Genomic DNA, 22,319 nt, shown 5'->3' with positions numbered 1-22,319 from the left:
GGAAGAGGATTCGAGGACAACTTCTACCTGATGATGTACAAGGTGTAAGGGTACGGCCGTCTTCTGGGAGACGTCTGGCCTTGACTGTCTCCTCAGACACTCCAGGTGGAAAGATGATCTCCGCCCTAATGCACACATACACACACACATACAGCAATAATGCAGACACACGGCATGTAAAAATAGGTAAAATACAGAAATGGAGGCATTGTATTCAGTTGCACGTGTGTTTACTCACCCAGAGAAGTGGGGCAGAGGAAGACTCTCCTGGGAGACTGCCACCCTCCGCCTCCTCTTCTGTCTTCTACCTCCTCTCCTCCCTCCATGGGAGTCAGCTGCTTACATGTGTCATCATGATACACCAGCCTAATGAGTACACACAAGAGGAGTTAATGAAAGATCCTCCGCAAAGATAATCCAATGCAGAGATAAAAGCCAAATTATTTCTGTGCGTGTGTGTCAGTAGTACATGTCAGAGGAGAGCGAGTGGTCGTCCTCATGATACTCCCTGTCGTCAGCGTAGCTCTCATCGTACGTCTCCTCTGTTGACCCCTCGCCCCTTCGGATGATCGGCAGACGGCTGTCACTTGAGTCCGAGCTGCCAACGAACAAACAAGCACGCAACCCGAGACAAACAAACAAAAAAAACAAGCAAAATGAACATAAACACAGACAACAGACAGAGTAACAGGCAGACGAGTAGGCAGACACATGTAAACACATAGACAAAAAGAAGCAGCTGATTAGCAAAAAACTCAGAGGAGCGCAGGAGGAGAGAAGGAGAAACCCACTGAGGTTTAACTACTGCATGTAGGAGAAGGACAGAGGAGGATGGAGAAGAAGAGGGAAGGGAGGAGGAGAAGCAGGTGGGAACTATTTTGTTGGAGCAAAATGTAAAAAGCATCAGAGGCAACAACTGGAATATGACAAACTGATAGCACGACTGAGGTGCAGACATCTTTAAAGAACAACAAGAAGGACGGACAAGATAATGTCTTGGGATGTGATGTTGTTAGCTGGTACTTGGAGAGCAGCATCTAATGTACGCCTACTGGGAAATTAAATTTTTATGCTGTTCTCATCATTTAAAATGAAAGCCAATAAAGAATCAGATACTTTTCTACTCATCTATGAAGAAGAGGACAAAATGCCTGGATACAATTTACTGTTTAACTCCTCATGTCTATCTCAAAATTGTATTTTGTATGTTTTTCCCCCTGAGAGACTTAATCCAGACTCTGTAAATAATCTGTATAAGGTTGTATTGTCTTTGTATTCCAAAGATGTCTTGTCACACTATCTGTCCACATCTGTTTCATACTCCAGACTTAAGCTTTAACAAGGCATCTTGACATTTGAAGTATAATCTTTTCTTCTTCATCAGATTGTCAGGTTAAAAGGCTACATCATGCCAACTCCAAGAAACCACCTGTTAATGGTGGTGTTTCAAATTCACAAGTCAAAAAAAAAAAGAAACATCTTAGCACACAGTTACCAGTGCAGTTTTTTTTTTTTTGCACTGGCATATACAATTCTCAAAGAACTGCCTGGTGAAAAATTACATTTCAAACTGTCAAGATGTTCCTTTAATCCACAGCTCTTAAAGGGCTCCACAGCAAACTCTGGGTTAGAGCGTATTTGATTAAAACCTGACTAAGACTGTTCTGGATGAGATAATGCTCACTACACATGGCAGCTGGGTGAAGGTTACTCTGTCGCTAAATCAAGCAAATCCAAAGAGATGGTGATTCGGAAAGCTTATACAATGCTTTGGCTGTAATGGAGCACTCAAATCTAGATCAACACACAGAACATGAAGGGGTTTAACTCATCTTGCCCCCTAATTTACCCCCCTCCATACACTTAGGCTGATCTTCTAGGATCAAAACTAGGGCTGCACAAATCTAATATAATTACAGTAATATAATTACTGATGAATCGCACTCTATGGTCTTCTGATAAGTCAGAGAACACGTTAGCTTGGTACAGAACCCCAAAAATGTTCCATCGTAATGATTTTCATACGTTTTCTAAATAAAAATAAAAATTGTGAATTGTGAAATATATTGCAATCCCAATATCTGTGGAACAATTGCAATATGCATTATTTTTACCATATTGTGCAGACCTAATCACAACCAAAGCTAAAGTCTAGAAGATGTAATGTTTCTTGAAAAAGTAATAAATGACCAACTTGTTAATGTGCCGCTCTCATATCTTTGCACGTAGAAAAGGATTGGAGTGTAAGGGTTTTTTTTTGTGACAGCAATCTTCTCTCTTATCTCCTGTCAGAAATGGAAAATCTTCATCCCCCTGAGGATCAGGTTATACTAAGTACGCTAACTTACATGTAAGGAGGGTCATCAAACTCGTAAGGGATCTGGGGACCTTGAAAATCCAGAGCAAATTTCATGTCATTCTAGCTAGTCGTAAAGCCCGTCTGAAATTGTGTCTAACCCAGACCTGCCGTTAAATACAATAAAACAGCGGAGAACAGCAGCAGTAAGAGCCTTTGATAGGAAAGGTTTGGACATGTTGCACCAAACAGTCTATCCATGGCTTTGGTAGCAGTCTTTATAGTAGCAACGCAGAGGCCTGGCTTTTGATATACTGTAGCAACCAAAGCATTATGTGCATAGCAACAAGTCTCATTATAGCACTCTGACAGCAATGCCAATTTATATAGCATTATGAAACCTTATTGCACGCATTTAGGGGACTAACACAACACACACACACACAGAAACACACACACACACAGGCACGCACACTCCCTCTCTGTCCCCTGGCAACATACCGCATGAGGGTGTCATAAAAACACGTCCTGCTCGCCGACAGAAAAAACAAAAATATAAGGAAAGAGAGGAGGAAGGAAACAGAGAGTGAAGGAAATAGAAGATTTAACTCTGTGCTGAAATGTCATGTTGTTTATTATGTTAGCTGACAAGTTAAATAGCTGCAATGATGTTCTTGAAACAAAAGAGACAGACTAATGCTTCTTTCTGCGGTTCAAGAGCACGTTTGGTAGGAAAGGAAAAAAAGACTCTTCAACAGCACTTCAATAAAAGACAATGTTAAAACACCTGATAAGATGCAGATGTTATCTGCTGTTGGCCTCACTCACCTCTTTGGAGGAAAGCACCATGCTGATCTTGGTAGCAGGATGGGGGTGAGCGGCTGTCCTGTGTGCCCGTCCACAGTACTTATGGACGGGCTTGGGAACCGACTGATTCCCTGGGTCGCCACCCCGGCCATGCCGGTGTTGTTGGCGTTGTTGATGTTGGCGTTGGAGCCAGATGAAGAGTAAGAGGACGGGGTGAAAGTGGTCGAGTCCATGAGCTTTTCGTGGGACGGACTTTCACCTTCGCAAGGGGAGCCCTTCTGGCTGATGTGCAAGGGACGCTGGGTAGTGAAGGACTGTGGGAAGGAACTGCGGCCATCGCTCTGGTTGTAGTAGTTGACATGGTTGCTGAACAACCCGCCCGTACGCTGTAGGGTGAGAGGAGAGAGAGAAAGATGATGAAAGGAAGAAAGGTAAATGAGATAATGGAAGAGACAGAAAAGGAAGAAGAGATGAGTAAAGGAAAGAGGAGAAAAGAAGATGAGAATACTGGAAAAAAGGCAGGGGGTTAAAATTGTTTAAATCAAAATGTTATATCTATATCTTATCTACACTCAAACACTCAATCAGATTTACTGTTGTCACATTCACTGCTGGCAGCAACAAAACTTTTCTCAGCCAAGATGAAAATGCAAAAACTGTATTTTACAGATGAAATCTTTAGCATGGGAGCAGAGCTATGGGACTGAATGAACTAGGCACTAAGTCTCAGTCAAAACTCTTTGTAATGCCTAATAACAGATACATGTAAGAGGGGTGGTGGGATTCTCTATATTTAACATTCATTAAGCACCTATTTCACTCTATGTGTGTTGGATAGAGTATGTAAAAGTAACAGAATACAGTAGTGAATAATTCAAAGCAATGGCAATGATACTGTAAATGGAGGCTGATAAGTTGCATAACTTACCCTTGAGCGAAGAAGTGTATGTGTGTGTATATTTTTTTTTGTCAGAGGCTTATGCCTTGATTTCACCGAGCACAGCTGTATGATGTCCGTCCTCCACATGGCTTTGAGAAATTGAGCGTTTTGCCTGCTTGCTTTTGTTGATTTGCTCAAATTTGATTGATTTGGTTGTTTTAGGGGTAAGTAGGCTATGTACGGTGTTTTATTTTGAAAATCTAGCTGATTCTCTATGTAATTACTGTGTCTGTCTTCTTGCCTGGTTAAAGCTGCTCTATACAGCTTGATGCAGCGTTTGTCAAAAATAGACTAAGCACATTTTTGAAGTGCAGCAGAGCTGATAGCTGCTTTTGGGACACTTCAGACAATCCTGCACTGTATTCTCTGGCATCACATGCCTTGTCTAGAACGATTTTTGGTGGCCATGTCGCAGCTGGAACATAACGCAACTGCGGAATCAAGCAGACTTACAGTGCTCAACTGTTTGAGGAAATGATCTTGTCTGTTTAATTTTATAGTTTTCATTTAAAATAAAATATGTGTTGTTCTTATTTTGCATTTGCAGCCACTGGATGGTCTTCTGAAATGCATGTGACCAACTACCAAAATTTGGTTCGGTATCTGCAGTGATTGGTAGCCAAGCTTTGTGGTGGAGAATGAGCCTTTTTTTAATGTCTTCGAACCTCTGAGCACATGCAAGCATGTCCGTGTATGTGCATGGAGCAGTAATATGGCTTCAAGCTGGGCGCTGATCATCTCTCTCTCTCTTTCTCTCTTTGGAGAGTGAGTGAGGGTGTGTGTATCCGACCTTTACCCTGAAGATATCATCCTCGGATGCAGCCGACACAGGCTCTTTCAAGCCTTTATCCAGCTCCTCCTCCACGGTCAGGTCTCCAGAGATGGCCCTCCGAATCTCTGGACCGATGTCATGCAACGTCCGCAGGCCCGCCTGCACACAGACCAGACACCCTGATGTGTTGCACTTTAACAGAGCGACCAACATGTTTATGTTGCTGTCAAAACTCTGAAACAAGGCTTACACACTTCATACACCATATTCTCTTTCATATTCCTTAATCATTTTGTCACTTTTTGAAAAATCTAATGCTGTTCTCTGAATGTCCTAAGTAGTAAATATGTACAGATTTATGATTGAGGGTAAACAAGACTTAAGTGTGTTTGCGTACCTGCAGCGAGAGGGCAGTTTTGGGGGGCACCTTGGCCACCAGCCCTTGTTCTTTCCTCTTCTTAAACTTGCGGAAATATTCCTGGATGAGGAAGGTAGCATAGAACTTCCCAACTGTCACCTCATCATCTGCAAGAAATTAAAATATTAGAATTATCATGCTTGAAATAACGCTTCATGTTTTTTATCCAGAAAAGAAGTGATGCTGCCAAGGTTTAATCCAAAGAAATGGCATGAATTTAAATCACAGCATGTAGTGTAGTGACTTCTGAATGAGTTCACCTTTTATGTTTATTGTCAGATCTTTGTCACATAGTGTACATACCACCAGCAGGGGGCACTACTTGATCCAACAGCTTCATGCTGGTTCTCTTCCAGATCTTCTTCACTATTGCCCTCAGTTCCTCATTGGCCTGCTCCAGGTTACCTGGATGCACACGAACAGCATAAATATGTGTGATACCTCAGCACGTGTCTGTATTTGTGTTTATGTGACAGTATATTGTCGGTGCATTTAACACTACAGTCAGGAGTACCAGAGGTTTTGCTAAAACAAGCTGTTCTGGGCAGAATGGTAATACATTTAATCCCCATGTTATGCATATATACCAATGAGTGTCTACCTTGCCGTACTTCGCAATATCATCGCGTGTGCCTTAAAGTAACTGTACAACACTGTGTTAGAGTGTGTCATATGTGTGTTACCGTCTGTCTTGATCCTGAGTGCAGTCCTGACCAGGGCGAACAGCGTGGCGTTGAACATCACTGTTCCATCACTGTTCAGAGGCATGTTCATTGACACCAGACGCTGCAGGAGATGGAGTATTTTGTTTAATTTGAAAACAAAATGATGCTCAGGTAAATCTCCTCGTCAGCTGCCAATCGATGCTGGCAGCTGACAGTAGTTTGACACTATGGTCACAGCTAATTTTCCTCTAGAGAGACATTGATGTCTAAATACCTAAAATATTTTCTCTACATGTAAGATCTGTTGTCAGTGTGCCATTTGAGTCACTGTGAAAAGTGTTGTGAGCTGTCGATATGTCATCACATCAATATCACAAAGACAAATGTCTGTAAATTTATCGGACCTAGCAAATAGAGTGATTTTAATTCTAAAGCCTGATCAAATATTTTGTATATTTTCGCCAGCTCTGCATCCTTCACTCCATATTTGGGAATTTGCAGGCCGTGTGTGCGCTTGTGTTTACCTTGCAGGCGACCCTGTGTGGACAGAGCTTTCCAAAGCCGAGGGGAGGCTGGATTCTCCGCAGCAGAGTCACCACGTCCAGGTGCTTTATCCTTCCCCTGGAACACGACACAGATTTAATTTTGTAATGAATGTCTACACAACCTCAATAACGTGTATGCTGCTATTTCTCTGTAAACGTACTTAGCTTCTGGGTCATATTCAGCCCAGATCCTCTTGAATTCATCAAGATGATGCGGCCCCAGGATCGACCAATCACGTGTCAGGTAGTCAAAGTTGTCCATGATGACGGCCACAAACAGGTTGATGATCTGGAGAGAATCAGGAAACAGTCAGAAACTACACGAACAAAATATAGCTGTCTAAAAACTACATGTTTCAAATGTTTACTTGTAACATTACACAGTAGATCATTACAAAAAATTTAAATTAACATTTTTTTTGTCTTGTCACTGTACTCACCAGAAAGGCACAGAGCATGTAGAAGCTGACAAAGTAAATGATGGCAAACTGGCTGCCACAGTCCTCGGTGGCCGAGCTGTTCTCATTGGTCGATCCTTTCTCACATGGCCGATTGAGCGTGCATGCCAGCATGATCTCCTGCCACGCCTCACCTGTTGCACATCTGATACATACACATGCATGCACACGCACAAACAGATATGCACACGTTGACGCACATATGCATGCAAAGGTACGCGTATATACAGGGACGTAAAATAAACGTATGTGTGCATCCATGCATTAACACACACATACAGGCACATGGACAAGGATATAGTAACACACATTCACACGCACATAGATACAACCACGGAGGGAGGCAGATACACACATAAACACAAACACACACACACATGCACAAGTGTTAGAGTGTGAACGTCATGAGAGCAAAAAAACAGTTATCACATTAAAATTACATCATGATATACAACATTTACAGAGCAACAAAAGAAAGAAATATAGTCAATTCTTATTTGTTTTTGTTGAATAGATCAAGACCTGTAACAAACTGCAAATGTCTTCCATTCTGAATACTTCAGTACCGATAAACTATCTGAATCTGCTGTTTTTGCCAGGTGATCATTTTTGGTGGTTTCATTTATCAAGTGTTGATTGTTTATGTGATTTAATGTACACAGAAGTGAGAAGTATCCGAGTCTCTCTGAATGGAAGCCCATTGTTATGATATATTCCATGAAGGGGTCAGTACATAGAATGAATGAATGAATAGAAAATATTCCATAGAGTATTCTAGCTGATATATGCTCTTAGTTTCTATGCTTTTTGTCCCCTGCATGGAATCTTACCATCATTGCAACCACATGGTTCATGTATTATCAGTGGAGCCCTCTGACAACTGAAGGTGGTGTCCTCCTCAGAAGACCAGAGTATTTTAATATTAATTCAGGGTCAGGTTTAGGGAATCATTGTCAACAATTATCAGCTAACAACTGAGCCTACAAGTGTATAGATCAGAGAGTTAGGATGCTGTTAAAGCTGCAAAATAAGAGGTGATTCTATGTCTTATCTGTGATTTTATCGGGATCACTGATACATCCTTTCAAATACAACTTTTAAATCTTGGCAAAGTAGAAACAAAATGGTCTCATAGAAACTGACAAAACATTTTCCCACATCGGCTCTTGGCACAGTTACACAATCGAGAAAATGTACTGTTTGACATTTGGCGATATCCGTGCATTTAAATAATCCAATGTCAGAGGTAACCTCTAATGTAAAACAGTAAATGGAAGAGAGAAAATACTGGAGTTAAAAAAAGTAAAAAGAACTTGAGACTGAGACTGAAGACTTAACATAAGGAGTGTGGTCATCTTCCTCACCTGAAGAGCAGCAGCACTGCCTGAGGGAACGTCTGGAAATTGTTGTTCCTGTTGATCTGCGTGTGGTCCCGCAGCGCTATCTTACCAAACATCTGCACGGAGGGAAGGAAGTAGTCACAGCACACAGGATATGACGTCAGCATTGACAGGAGGAAGGGACTGCTCACTGGGACAATCAAATTAGAGGCCGGCTGTCCCCCAGAAAATCTAATCAAAGTGTCTCCCTCTCATCATCACCGACAAACAAACAAAAAACTTGTAGGTGAGAGCAAAGGGACACACGAAGAGAGGAGGAGACGACACACAGACTGGAAACAGTTACAGGAGGAGGAAAAAGAGGAGGAGAGAACGACGATGTGACCGGATGGGAACTCTGGATGACAAGACTCCAGGCGGACAGACACAGGACGGAGGCCAGCTAGAGGAGAGGGTGAGAGAGAAGAAAACACAACAGAGGGAGGGAAACAGGGCAACAGCTTACCTGCATGCCGATGACAGCGTATATGAAGAATAGCATCACTATAAGCAGAGCTACGTAGGGCAGTGCCTAAAGAGGAGAGACACACATTAGTAACAAGTTGTGGACAGTAGTATTCTGCACTGAGGCTGGAGTCCTTTCACTTTCATTCAAACCTTAAATATCAGATAAACTACAATTAATTTTGGAGAAAAGCTTGACAAACATCACGCAAAAGTATTTTGTTTGTTTGTTTGTTTGTTTGTTTTATAATTCAGCAGATGCAATATGAAACATTTACTGGCCTTTCATGAAGTGAAAGTGAACTGATCTGCAGCGTCGTGCGGCACAACACCAAAAACAAACCAGGACAAATCATCTGACTTAGGAGTGAAAAACCTCAGTAAATTCATAAACTGCTCTCTGAGTTTAGCCAGGAGACCAACATGGCCGGAACAGGTATATCTTTGATATTTACATGCCTGGAAAACTGAGCTCCTGGCTAACATTACCCCTGTGACTGGGTGAGAAGAGCCAAACCAAGTTTAGTCAAGTGTCAATATGGAATCTCTTGACTAACGAAATAAGGAGAAAAGGTACAGCCAGCCTTAAAAAACTGATTTGTTTTAAGTATAGTAGTATATTCATGACCACTGCTGTTTTAAATGTAACACAATGACTGGGTTGCACCAACAAAAACCCCCCCCCCCCCAAAAAAAAATCTCCATTTAGTAAATTCACGTTTATTGAAGTAACCAGAACTAAGGATTAAATCAACATGGAGAAGCTTCCTTATCCAAGCTGAAACAAAGAAATAAAAACAATTTAAAATAGATAAAGATAAATAAATAAAGACTCGCCTGTTGTCCTTAAACCTCCTCAAGTGTAAGTTTAAGGTTAAGGTTTAAGGTGGAGTTGAAATTTGTGGAGCAACAGAATCTAAATTGAAATCATTATTTAAGTGTGTTTTTTTTTTTCTGCGTCAATGTTTCAAATTTCAGTGACTGAACTAGAACCTGGAGTGGCCCATCTCACATAACACAAGACAGAGAACAGATTATTTTTCATTTCCCTATAACTCTCTATCAAATGATTTCATCTTTTTGGTGGAGTGCTTCGTTAAACTTGTCTATTGCTTAACCCACCTACAGGGGATGGTAAGCTTTCAGAGGTTAGTAGTAGGGTGTTGGAGGGAAAAGGGAGTAGAAGAGGAAGAGGTGGAGGAAGAGGAGGAGAGATGAGTAAGAAAGAGGAGAAAAGAGACTGCTGGTTAAGTATCTGGAGCTCCTGCCTGTTTCGTATCTTTTTGTCCCTACACCCCTCCCTGCCTCTACACCAAGACTCCTAAACCTCCTCTCCGTTACCTCACGCCATCCCTCTTTCTTTTCCTCCTTCCCCATCTAGATTGAACTGTTCCCACTTGTCTGACTTCTTATGAAAGTAGGAGGTGGAGACAAGGAGGGAGGAGGCGAGGAAAGGAAGGGGGGCTTGTGAGACTCCACCAAGCTGGATTTACACAAGAACGAGGATGTTTTTAGCCCCATGTGACTCAGATCTGAAATTACAAGATAAATCTGTCCAATAAAAACAACACTAAATGAATATATTGTTTGTTAATTTAGAAGATAATATTAAAGTATGCTAATCTTCTACATATCTACTATCATATCTACATATAGAGAATAAACCTGAGAATTACTACATTATGACTATAAAAATCTGTGGCGAACATTTTAATCTAGTTAAAATAGTTAAATCTGCATCCCATTAGGGTTAAAGCTCCACTTTTCGTCTTGTATAAACCCAACCCCCTGTTCTAGCATGTTGTGTCCGGTTCTCCCCTCACTTGGAAGGATTTGATGAAGGTCCACAGCAGGGTCCGAATCCCTTCCCCGCGAGACAGCAGCTTCACCAGCCTCATCACGCGGAACAGCCGGAAGAAGGTGATGGAGATCCTGGCGTTCTCTTCAGAGTTCTGCAGTCCCTTTTGGTGGGGTTTGGTGTTTTTTTTTTTAGAAAAAACACAGGACGCATGGAGGACACATGCAAAGATGTGGGGGAGGGAAGCACACGCACACACACACGTACACACACACACATATAAAGGTAAAGATGATCGTACAAACATCCAAACATACACACGCAGACATACATATGCAGAAATGCAGACATACAAGTACCATTCATTAGCATATTCCCACCCACACATATGTGTGGATGTAAATATGTATATCATGCACACACACACACACACACACACAAACGCACACACACATACACACTGAGTTAATAAATGGAAATCTGCGTCCTACAAAATCCCATCAAAATCAACTGACAAAAGAGATCTGGGAGAGAATCGGGCAATCATGCTTATTTTTCTGGCTTCATGGAAAAATCACTTGGCAACAAAGAGATTCACAAACCAGCCATCAGCTTCCTAAATGCACCTATATCAAGCTTTTGTCCTGTTATAGATATGTCCAACTGTTCAAATCGACAAATCAATTCAAATCAATTACTTTGCAGTCTTTAAAGGAACCTTACCACACCATCAAAACTAAACTAAAAATGTCTCTAACAGTCTTTAGTCACCCTGCTGTTACTTCTACCTCACTACGCTGCTGTCATAATCAAGCTACAGAACACACTCTTGGGTGTTGTTTCTATATCCAATTACAGGTAAATCCAGCCCTGCAATGACGTTTGACAAACAAGCACTGAAATACTTCAGGAGCTCCTGAAGTAAATCATCTCACTAAGCCGAACGATTTGGATATCCTGCACCGGTGTGGACTAAAATTCTAATAGCTGAGACCAGGCTGGAGAGATTTCCATCGATGGAGCTAAGTTCTTTCATAAATCACTGATAACACCTCACAATGGATACAGTACAAAAATCCTCGCCTGCAGGCAGATTCCTGTTTCAATAAATCATGCAGGCAGGCTAATTGTTTGTCTGTCACGGTGCAACTGGCCACTGGGAGAAACAATCCTGAGATGACATTCAGGTGTATAAAGATATTTCTGCAGAATACAGCTAGGTAGAATGATAATATTTCCATGGGTATCAAGTCTTTACTTTTTGTTTACTATGATCTTCTAAAAACTGTTCTCATCCTAGAAAGCATTCTGTTTACAGAGCCTCTTGCAATGAACCTGCAATATTTTGCATCTCAATGCAAACAAGCAAAGCACTGTTTGATTAACTGTTATTCAAAATATACCACTGTAAAGCTATGAACTGTAGGCTTGAGAGGCACTGTAGCTTTCTGTCTATTGTCCCAGAACTCATCCACAGGAAATAACTCTGCGATGAAATATTCAGCCTTCTTGCTGAGTGCTATTCTAATACAGATTTACTTATTTATGCTGCTGCTGCTCGTTCTCTGGGACAAAAAGGCGGAAAAAACAATGGCAATTTGTGTAAAGCACGGTGCAGCTAATACAGCAACTAAGGATGCAGTATATTATTCATAATAATACCACAGACGGTGGATGAAGAAGCCAAATTTACCATATCATACAAATTATCAGCAACCATACCAGCAGCAAAAATGACACCTGACACATAACCACAACAATGCAACACTATGTCTGTCTTCACTGTAATAATAAAATATGACCCTCAAAACACCAGATCAACTTATCTGACCTCTAAATCTGTTGCGTGCCATTTGTGTTTTTCCAAGAGGCCATTAATTCTTTATGCTAATCCCACAGAGAAAACACAGTGTGCTCCTCAAAAGAAATGTGCCATTCTCATCACATCTTACAGCAGTTTGGGATAACTGATGTCAAATTTTACTTTTCAACATAATACATGTTAGAGTTGTGTTCAGAGAAGAAACCTATTTCTATTATAATATAACTCTGGGATAACTGTGAGCAGGTTAGTTACTTTCTAGGGGTAAATGTCACATTTTTCTAGTGTTGACAAGTAACCCGAGACATGAGTTGTGCCAAACTCCATTAACAGATATGCTGAAAATGACACATCCTTACGAGGAGTGTATATTCTGTACTGCATGTAATACCACAACTGGACCACAGTGGGGACCATTGCACCATTGAGAGAGGGGGGCAGTGAGCGGGAAAGGTACAGTGACAGTAAGTGTAAAAGAGAGAGAGAGTCTGAATATGAAGAATAGTTTGAATTATTCAGAGACATCCAAACAAATAGACTGATATACAGACAGACAGACAGACAGATAGACATATAGATAGATAGATAGATAGATAGATAGATAGATAGATAGATAGATAGATAGATAGATAGATAGATAGATAGATAGATAGATAGATAGATAGATAGTCTGATAAATAGATAGATGGCAGGCCAGTGGAGAAGAGTGAAAGAAAGGGAGACAGCGTGACAGCGTGACCATGATGGCTTGCACCGATGACGAAGCACTAAAAGGTACGACACCCAGAAGGGAAAGGGAAACAGGTTGCAAGCCATGGGGGGAGGTGGGGGGCAGCGGGGGCAACCATTACCACACGAGGAAAGTCACAAGACTTCAGTTATACTCGGCCTTGACAATACAGTGTCCTTCACCATACACACATATATATAAACACTTAAAAGTACAAACAACAGCTATATAAACGCAACCCTGGACATGCTGCAGAAGATGACAGCAGGAGGGACAGAGGAGAGGTGACAGGACAGATGTAAAGCCAAAAGTTTTGGATCATACCATGGATGGCGTAGCAGAAGGAGGGATGGAAGGATGGGAGGATGGAGGGATGGCGGAGGAGGTGGGGAGGCGGGCGAGGTTACCGTCGGAGCGTACCATTGGCCTTACCGCAGGGGGGTGAGAGGAGGAAGAGGAGGAGGAGGAGGACGAAGAGGAGGAGGACGAGGACGAGGAGGAGTCAGCTGGCTTTAAGGAAAGGCAACAAAGATCAGCACCAGAGCAGCGCCTTGGTGTGTGTGTGTGAGTGTGTGTGTGTGTGTGTGTGTGTGTGTGTGTGTGTGTGTGTGTGTGTGTGTGTCACCGTGCACGTACAGTTATATTGTGAAGAGTGGGGAGAAATTTTGCAGCAGCCCAGGCAGAAAAATATCTTTCAAACCACCAGGCTAGTGAGGGTTCAGTCTCTGATCAACCCTCACATGATGGAAATAATTTCATCTAGGCCAGCTGGGAGAGTTCTGTACGATATTACTGCATATAGAGGCTGGCCACATCAGAATGAGTCACTTCTTATCACAGTACGAGAAGATTGAAACATGTAGGAAGTGTGAGGTATTGGGAAATTGCTTGAGGACCAAAGAAATGAATGATGGTCTGATTTTGTATGTGTCTATGTGCAGCTAAGCATGTGTCATGTGAGCCCACAGGTTTGTGTATATGATGGGGGATAGAGGGGCGCCTCCGTAGCTATCTGTTTTTCTTTCTGCCAGCTGAATATATAATAAGCATTGGTTTAACCCAGGCTACGTTTACCAAAAGCATCTTGGCATTAAAGAACAATGCCTCCCATGAATTTGTGTTATTCAAGCTGTTTGATCGACCTGAGAATAGTCAATATTCCAATGAAATTAGAAATGCTTTGGACTCATTGAAAGTTGAACGCACAGTAAGAAATTTCTACAAAAGAAGAAGCTTGGTGACATTATGAAATACCGTGGGATCATAGCAGTCTTCATTGTTTAACAACCACCATTGCCGATGGAAATCTATCTGACATGATGCGGACATTGTTCATGGATTAGATAATGTAATAATGTTTAATGTTTATTTTCATCTGATGTTTTCCTGTAAGTTAAAGTGACCAAATGAAACGCACTGTTATCTTGAGTAAAAATGACATGGAACATTGTTGGAAACATTTGGGTTAATGTAAGTAGCACAACTAAATAATACAATATATCCAAAAGGCTGAATCATGTTGAGACATTTCCCTAAGCCCTTTTTGTCTATATATGTTGTCTGTGGCCCAATACCTGTAAGTTAACCAGACCACAACTTCCATCTACTTTCAGGTCAAACAGGCATCAGAATACCACAGTACAAAAAAGACAGGGTGTTAAGATCATCTCAGTCAGTTCCACTGCAATGATTTTAGATGCTTTTGGAAATCAGAGCCCACAAGTATTTAAATAACACTGAGAGGCACAACGATAAACATACTGTGGGGAGACACTAATTGGTCGTCCCTGGTACTGCAACACTTGACACTGCTGGGAGTGATAGATTAACCTGTAGTTCAATCTATGACTCAGGAGCTGTTCACTCTGCTTTGGTATGGGCTCTGTTAGAATACCTTGCCACCAAACATAATGCTTCATTATTCCCTGTCTTTCCTGGAATAAAGAAGGGACTAAGCAGATGAAATCTACTTTGAGGGGACGAAAGGAGAGGGAAGAGTAGAAGGAACGTTGGACAGAAGGGACAAAAGATAGAGAAAGGAAAGGAATTAGAAGGACATAAGGAAATTAAGGACAGAGGGTGAGAACACAGCGAGAAAAGGGGGGAATAATAAAGCATTTCAAGGTATTTTAACAGAGCCATACACACAATTTTATGATCACACACAATAATGATGTACACAGAGTAATAGATTACTATACTATATATAAGTATACGTAGAAACTTGTTTTAATCGGCTAGCAACGAGGAAGCTTAAAATCTTAAAAATACAGGGTATTTGTATGTGTGTATGTGGGTGTGTGTATGTATGTGTATTTGTGCAAAGGCTGAGGCATTATGTTGTGAAGGGAAGGAAGGATAACTGTGGGAAGTAAGGAAAGAAGGGAGGGAAGAGTGATGCGTAACGGGAAGACAAGGATGAGTTGGAAAGATGGGCAGGAAGGAAGGAAGGAAAGGAAGGAAAGGACACAGGGAAGGAGGATGACACTGATTTACACTAAGTGCGGTAGTTAAACTGAAATATGGAAGAATCTGAATGTTTGTCTGTGTGCATATGTGCATGTGTGAGTTACACAAAGGGCCAGCTGGTTCAATTTAAGCACAATTTAAATGTGAATTTGCTTCAATTTCTACATGAAATCAAAGCTGTGAACCAGTCTCAGATTAAACTCAATTAGAATATTTCTCATTATAGAGGGACACAAAACAAATTACAGAGACTACAGTGGAATTGTGCCCCTGGAGGATCCGTGCATGGTGGTGCAATTTTAACCAAACTAAAAACTCAGTAGATAATCAAAACAGTGGATTTGTGAATAATATACAGTAGTCCTTTCAGGCTGAACTACAGTGCGGATGTGAGCTACTGCATTTTCAGCTCCTCAGATTTATGAACACGAGCTGTTTTCTCACATTGCACTTCATATTTTCAAGCACAAATTTCATCAGTTCAGTCAATTCAGTAGGTAACATGGGTTTCTAGAGAACATTCTTACCCTAGGTTTGAGGTTTACACACCTCTTTGCTTCTTATCCATTTATCGTTACGTTGTAATACTGTGACATTATGTGCATTCTCATTTAATGTTAAATGTGTTTTGATGAAAACACACAACAAACTATAATCAGAATGATTTTTAAAGATATAGCAGATGACTGGCTGGCCTCTAAGGGTATATGAAAAGCACGAGACCCATGTCACCCAGCTTGCATCTCAGGTGAGCAAGCAACACCGCAAACCAACGAGAAAGAAGTCAGAGAAAGAGAGAGATAAACGTCCATAAAAGAAGAGATAAGTGAACCGAAAAAGCTCAGAAAGAGGAGGAGAGAGATGAAGAGGAGAGGAGGAGGCATTCCGGATAGAGAGAAAGAAAAAGAGAAATAGATGCAGTCCATACTGGCATCGTCTGCAAGACACCGCTCAGAGCAAACCACTACCAATCTGTTCACACTACTTCTACTCAAACCAAAACAAAAAAACGTAAAAGAAACCATGTAAGATTTAAGAAGCACCCGCAGGTTGCTGGGGAGAATTAGAGACCCAGGATTAAGGAAAGGATTCTGATTCAAAGACCACAAAATGTGCATCTAATCTAAGTCAACAAGCACCCAACAGAGCAGCGAAGTGGGTGCACTCAAACAGGCTCTTTTGGCCATTTAATATTTACTAAAGGCAAAGTGGAAACATTTTAAAAGCTGGCCCGTTACTGCACTTCAATGTGTACTTAGGAATGCAATGACAGAGAGGTAGTTGTTGGCAAGCTGCTGCTATTGGTTTCTAATTGCATTGCTCAGTACGTTAAAAAGCATTCACTTGTGCTTCAGTGCCTGATGAAATGCAGTAGTGGGCTAAAATCTAAAATGTCTGAGTGACCGGGTCCCAGTTCAAAAACAGTCAAAGAGTTCTCACAGGATTAAAGTGCGGAGGGTTTCTTAAAAAAGAAAGATAGAAAAGGTAGCTTGGGTATCTCACCACCCAAATCATTAAAAGAAAATACACCAGAGGAGAAGAAGAAAAATAAAAGACTTGGGGCATGCCTTTAGGTTAGGGGTGAGAGAGGAAAATAATGAATCATTCAAAAAGAACTGCAAACCAAATCAAAGGCAGACTCCAAACCAAAGTGTTAAGTGCAACATCAGTGACTTGTATAGATGACAAAGATGTATATCTCTGGCCCAACGAACATCAGCACTAAGGCAGCTAATCAATCAGTGATTAAATGGTGTCAGTTCCTGACAGAAAAGTCATATAAAATTGATTTTGTCTCTCTATGTAATGATGTAATTATGTGCTCTTTGTATGTGAATATACTTTACTTTGAATTCAGTATCTGCAAGGCAACAAAAGGATAATAAACATTTATGATGCTTTTGTGATTCCCCCGACATCGAACAACGGAAAAAACATAAAATATCCAAGTACAGATTGGAAATTACCCAGTGTCGTTTCTAAGCAGCTTTGTCAGCCTCTCATGGGGACAAATGGATTCCCTTTCTAAAGGCACGAAAACAACTGCCAAGCTCACACACCCCAGGGATACACTAACCTTATTTGTATGCCTGACCAGTGCTGTCTGAGGTGAAACACACCGCATTCCACTGAGGGGGAACATACCGGTGTACCCCTGTGCATAACTTTTCTTTGCTTCATGTCCTTAAACCTGCAGCAGGCTGAGGGTGTGACAGGATTTCATCCAACCGTGCTTAATACGCATCGACATGTGGTCTAAGTGTATCTACAGTCACAATCTAAAACTGTTGAAGCTTAAACCCACTGTGATGTTGGGTTTGCGTAATTTGGGCATTATGGTGGCCATCTTGCTTTTTTGGAACAAGACATGACCATTTGTGGATGAGAGGGTGGTGCTGGGGAGTATATCTTGATCGATTCTGTGGTGGCAACTTGCCAATGAGAACACAGCCCTGCCCGAAATGGTATCCTGCTTTTTTGTCTATTTTATTATAAACAGGACCATAATTTACTAAATCATAAGAAGAGGAGAAGAACCTAAAGAAGATTGGAAATGACTGAGGCCATCAGGTTCAATGTTGTTGGGTTTATTTTGTGGTGATACACCAGAACAGCAATTAAATTAAGAAATAATTACCTACAATTAACCGCAAATTACTACATTTAGAAGATGATCCACAGAGAGATGGGATGCTGTATGTTATAATTGCTTAGTAGAAACCCAGCAAGGCTGTACAGTATGTGTGCCTTTACAAGCTGGCACACAGGCAGTATATCAGAGCTAGACTCATATAGAGCTGCCTCCACCTACTGAGCTGCCACTTGAGCTACACTGAGACCTCTCACGTATTTTCACTGGATTTTTGCCACTAGTTCTGCAGACTGAAACTGAGGTACCAAATGGAATTAAGTGATAGGCTCTAATACTAGAAGGTCCTTCACAGTATAAAGATGTTTTAAAGTGACATTCAGCCTTTTGGTCAGTCTGATCATAGTAGAAAATTATTTCCCTCTCAGGCCAGCCAGCACACGCAGCAAAACTTATCCTCTTGTAAAGCTAAACGAAGCAGGGTTCTGTCCAGCCACACTCGGCAGTTTGCTTGACTCTCAGACTATTCGCCTGCCAAAGAGCATTTTGAATATCACATGAATAAAACACCAATTATCCCTGCAGTGTAAATAGATAGACACTCAACATTTGACTTGTGTTTGGGATATTCATTCTTATTCAGCCCCACTGTTGACCATAGGGCCTCCACGTCGATAATAAATGAATTCATACATACATTTACATAAATTTCACAGGTCCTGAGTAAATCCATTTATGGATCAAATTGTTCCTCATGTCTGCGCATTGCTATTGCCGGACAAAAAAAATGCAACTGCAACTTGTATCTTTCTCATTTGAATTTAAAGTTTCCCTGGTAATTTATGAATTGAGAGAGTTTCATGACTTCTTGAGGTCAAACACTATCTATCTTCCTGTGTTACTTTTTTATTCAGCAAAGTGAATCTTTTCTGAAAACATTCCATACAGTAACAGGCCTTGATATGCCACCTTTACATCTGTCATGCTATACAGTGTACATCATGCCAGAGGAATGGACACAATCCCCTGTGGCAATGACAAAATATCAAATAAACCAAATGTAAAAACAAACCAAGTGCTGAGACAATGCAATAGGTTCTATTGGCAAATGCAATAGTTGTTGATGCTATTGATGTTCAGCAGACCGAGGCACCAATACCGACCTGAAGCAGTTTCAAATATTCTAAAATCTATAGAAAATAAAACTGTAATGTTTTATTTGCAGCCTTATTACGCTCTTGAAGAAAAACGTGGAGGAATACTAACGAGGAACATCAAGAACAGGATTGTGCAGACTCCACTACTGTCAACATCACATTTTAAAAAATGCATATATGATGAAGTAATGATAATGTAAGCTTCCAAAAACCCAGTGTATTCATTATAAATCAAACTGACCATCTCAAAATGATTATTTAGATGTCTATGGTCAAAGCTGTCCAAGCACTAGTGTAAAATGTATTGTTTCATATGTTTTAAATTACACAAACCCTTAAGAGGACTGTCTGCTCTGTTTTGATTGCACCACATCTGGCTGTTTTCACTGCCAGATTTCAGCCGCCTTTTAAGTTCAAATGTGGTGCAGCTGAAGTTTCCTAATCATTTGAAAGCATGCGAGATGGGTATCGGTGCTCGGTCTGTTTGTGTGTGTGGGAATGGCAGAGCAGGCAGGCAGGAAGGGAGGGAGGGAGTTGGACTACTTACGTTAACCTCAGTGATCGCTATGTCAACAATGCTACCCACAACTATCAAGGCATCAAATGTGTTCCATGCATCAACAAAATAATGCTGCGTAGGGGTGGAAAGGACAGAAAAAAAAAAACAACAGAAGAAAAGGACAGAACATAAGACATTTAAAAAAGATGGAAGGAACGTAAATCAAAGGAGAGAAGAGAAAAATAAGATAAAAACATTATATACATGAGCACTGGAGTTTTTAGTTGGAGGAGAGAGGGAAAGAATCAACAAAAGTTTATAAATTAAAAAGAAAACAAGGGGCAGTCTGAAAGAGATGGACAGCAGAGGAAGAGCAGCGGCATTCGGTCATGCTTGTCCATGAGAGGAAAATGTCAACAACAACAACAACAGTAAAGAACAAATTGCAACTAAATCACAACAAAAAAACACCCCAGTTGCTGCAGTTAAAAAAATGAAAAGGTGTGTAAGTCTGTTTGTGATTGGTCAGTGAGTTAGTTCAGTTAGTGAGGGAATCAAACCTGAGGACATGTCACAGTCGGACAAAAAAATGGAAGGAAAAAAAAGAAGAACCCGAGAACATACTGTTAGGAATAAGGACAGAAATCAAAACTAAACCCTGACTCTTTTCACGGGACTTTTTATGAAACCCTGGAAGAAGCTTGTTCTTGCTTGGGAACCCTTGCGCTGGGGGTTCCCCTGAGTAGCAGCGGCCATCTTGGAGTTAAGGATGGAGAAGGGAGAGAGGAAGGAGGAGAAAGAAAGAAAGAAAGAAAGAAAAAGAGAGATGAAGAAGAGAGACAGCACAACACAGAGTAGCCACAAAGGAGAGCGGAGTGGCAGGAAATGAAAGATTCAGAGGAGGCAAGAGGGCACAAGACAGAAAGAAAGAGGAAGTGACAAGGAGAGTGAGAGTGGGCATCGTACTTACGTTGATCTCACTGAGAATGACGTCTATTATGCTGCCAATTACGATGAGGAAATCAAACACATTCCAGGGATCACTAAAGTACCCCTACACAGGATGAGGTGAGCAAGAGGAGGAGGAGGAGGAGGAGGAGGAGGAGGAGGGTAAGAAAGGAAGGTTAGAAGGAAAACAACATCTGCTGCTACTTCGCAGCCCTATTATGGTGGTTATATGAGGAAACAGAAAAATCAGCTGATGAGCCAACACAAGAAAGAATTTTAATTCTAGAGAAGAGAATTAACTGATTTCCGTTGCTGTATCTGATCATTAAGTGCAGCTGAATTTCCTGCTCTGTTAAGGATGGCGTGTTAGATAGCATTTACAGTATCTTGGGGCGATTCAGTAATGCTGCGGCAGTGATTACACTGAAAGACCACTTTGTTTGCTTAACTTATTGTGGGCAATTCATCATCAGGAGTGGTGCAACGTGAGCATCTATGAAAAGCATACACATAGTTTCAGGCCAAATGATTGTGTTATGTTCTGGTGTAGAGACACAGCTTTAGTATACTTGTACTTGGAGAGACATCCAAGATGTGATGCTGCTTTTGAAAAACACACACAGCCTTTCCAGAAAAAAACAAACAATATAAATAAATCAAGTCTCATGATTTTGTCCAACTGTTGTCCCATCTCACAACAGTTGGGGGGGGGGGACTAAAATGTTACCATGTTTGTACCAGGCAACAATATTGGAGGAAATCTAAAGATGTTTTAAAGATGGAGCAGGGAAATTGGGAGGTTAACTGTCTGGATATAGAGATGTGAGACCTCTGCGTTTAGTCTTTTTGGAAATCGTATTTTACACAGACACTACACTGTTGTGAACCTATGCAATAGCTGTGTAACTCATACAGTACATAACAAATCCCACTCAACTGTTTGCATCAAAGTGGCAGACAGGGAGACACTGAGAGACAATCAGTCTCATAATCTATTTTAAGCGTCGTCATCTGTCTTCAGCAGCTGAGGCATCATCATAAAATAGCAAAAGCTCCGCTTGCCAGGCTTCACCTGCACCCACTGGAATTATGCAGATACTATGAGGCATCTTTGGATTCTACAGTGGTTTTAATGAAGTTGTTTTCAGGTATAAGAAATTAATGTGAAACAGGGGTAAACATTAGTAAAACAGAGCTCAGCATTAGTATCTAAATGCTGATGTATAGTGGTTACATCTACTCTTATCAAACTAACATCAGGCACACATCAGTTCAGAAACAGTTGTGTTCTGACATTCAGGACTGTACGACACAGTAAAAAACAGACCAAATAGAGAGTAGAAACATTTGAAAAAATCCATGAAGCTCCCTGAAGCGGAGGGCTGAGACCGTGAAACCTGTTAAGAAGTCCAAAGGCATTAAGACATCTTTTCCACACAGTAAATGTTACTGGAGCTCCTGTCATGTATGCTGGCGACTGTAATACCTGAGAAGTAAAAGTGTTAGTGAGCTGGTCATGCGTGTGTCCGCTGTTTAAAGGAAGAGTTTATTGAGGTCAACT

General features: G+C 41.1%; 1 protein-coding gene across 9 annotated transcripts in view; it reads right to left on the bottom strand.

The window, feature by feature from the left end:
• The window catches only part of cacna1c (calcium channel, voltage-dependent, L type, alpha 1C subunit), a 210,730-nt gene that overhangs the window by 12,823 nt on the left and 175,588 nt on the right, over window positions 1–22,319 (bottom strand). For 5 of the 9 annotated variants that reach the window (XM_037121307.1, XM_037121309.1, XM_037121308.1 and 2 more), the window contains 17 exons: window positions 20,781–20,864; window positions 13,420–13,605; window positions 10,569–10,706; window positions 8,747–8,812; window positions 8,266–8,357; window positions 6,884–7,046; window positions 6,605–6,732; window positions 6,423–6,519; window positions 5,917–6,019; window positions 5,537–5,638; window positions 5,213–5,340; window positions 4,840–4,974; window positions 3,125–3,489; window positions 2,798–2,824; window positions 470–598; window positions 239–366; window positions 28–125 (listed from right to left, as the gene is read on the bottom strand). In XM_037121307.1, coding sequence (XP_036977202.1) covers window positions 28–125; window positions 239–366; window positions 470–598; window positions 2,798–2,824; window positions 3,125–3,489; window positions 4,840–4,974; window positions 5,213–5,340; window positions 5,537–5,638; window positions 5,917–6,019; window positions 6,423–6,519; window positions 6,605–6,732; window positions 6,884–7,046; window positions 8,266–8,357; window positions 8,747–8,812; window positions 10,569–10,706; window positions 13,420–13,605; window positions 20,781–20,864 — 2,169 coding nt within the window. Of the gene's footprint in view, window positions 1–27; window positions 126–238; window positions 367–469; window positions 599–2,797; window positions 2,825–3,124; window positions 3,490–4,839; window positions 4,975–5,212; window positions 5,341–5,536; window positions 5,639–5,916; window positions 6,020–6,422; window positions 6,520–6,604; window positions 6,733–6,883; window positions 7,047–8,265; window positions 8,358–8,746; window positions 8,813–10,568; window positions 10,707–13,419; window positions 13,606–19,858; window positions 19,943–20,780; window positions 20,865–22,319 lie in introns of all 9 variants that reach the window. The other 4 variants (XM_037121312.1, XM_037121311.1, XM_037121315.1 and 1 more) reach the window with 2 other exon arrangements.

The sequence above is a fragment of the Acanthopagrus latus genome, chromosome 14 (assembly GCF_904848185.1).
Source record: "Acanthopagrus latus isolate v.2019 chromosome 14, fAcaLat1.1, whole genome shotgun sequence".
NCBI lineage: Eukaryota > Metazoa > Chordata > Actinopteri > Spariformes > Sparidae > Acanthopagrus > Acanthopagrus latus.
The sequence above is the reverse complement of the archived record's forward strand: the minus strand, read 5'-3'. Positions and strand labels throughout refer to the sequence as shown.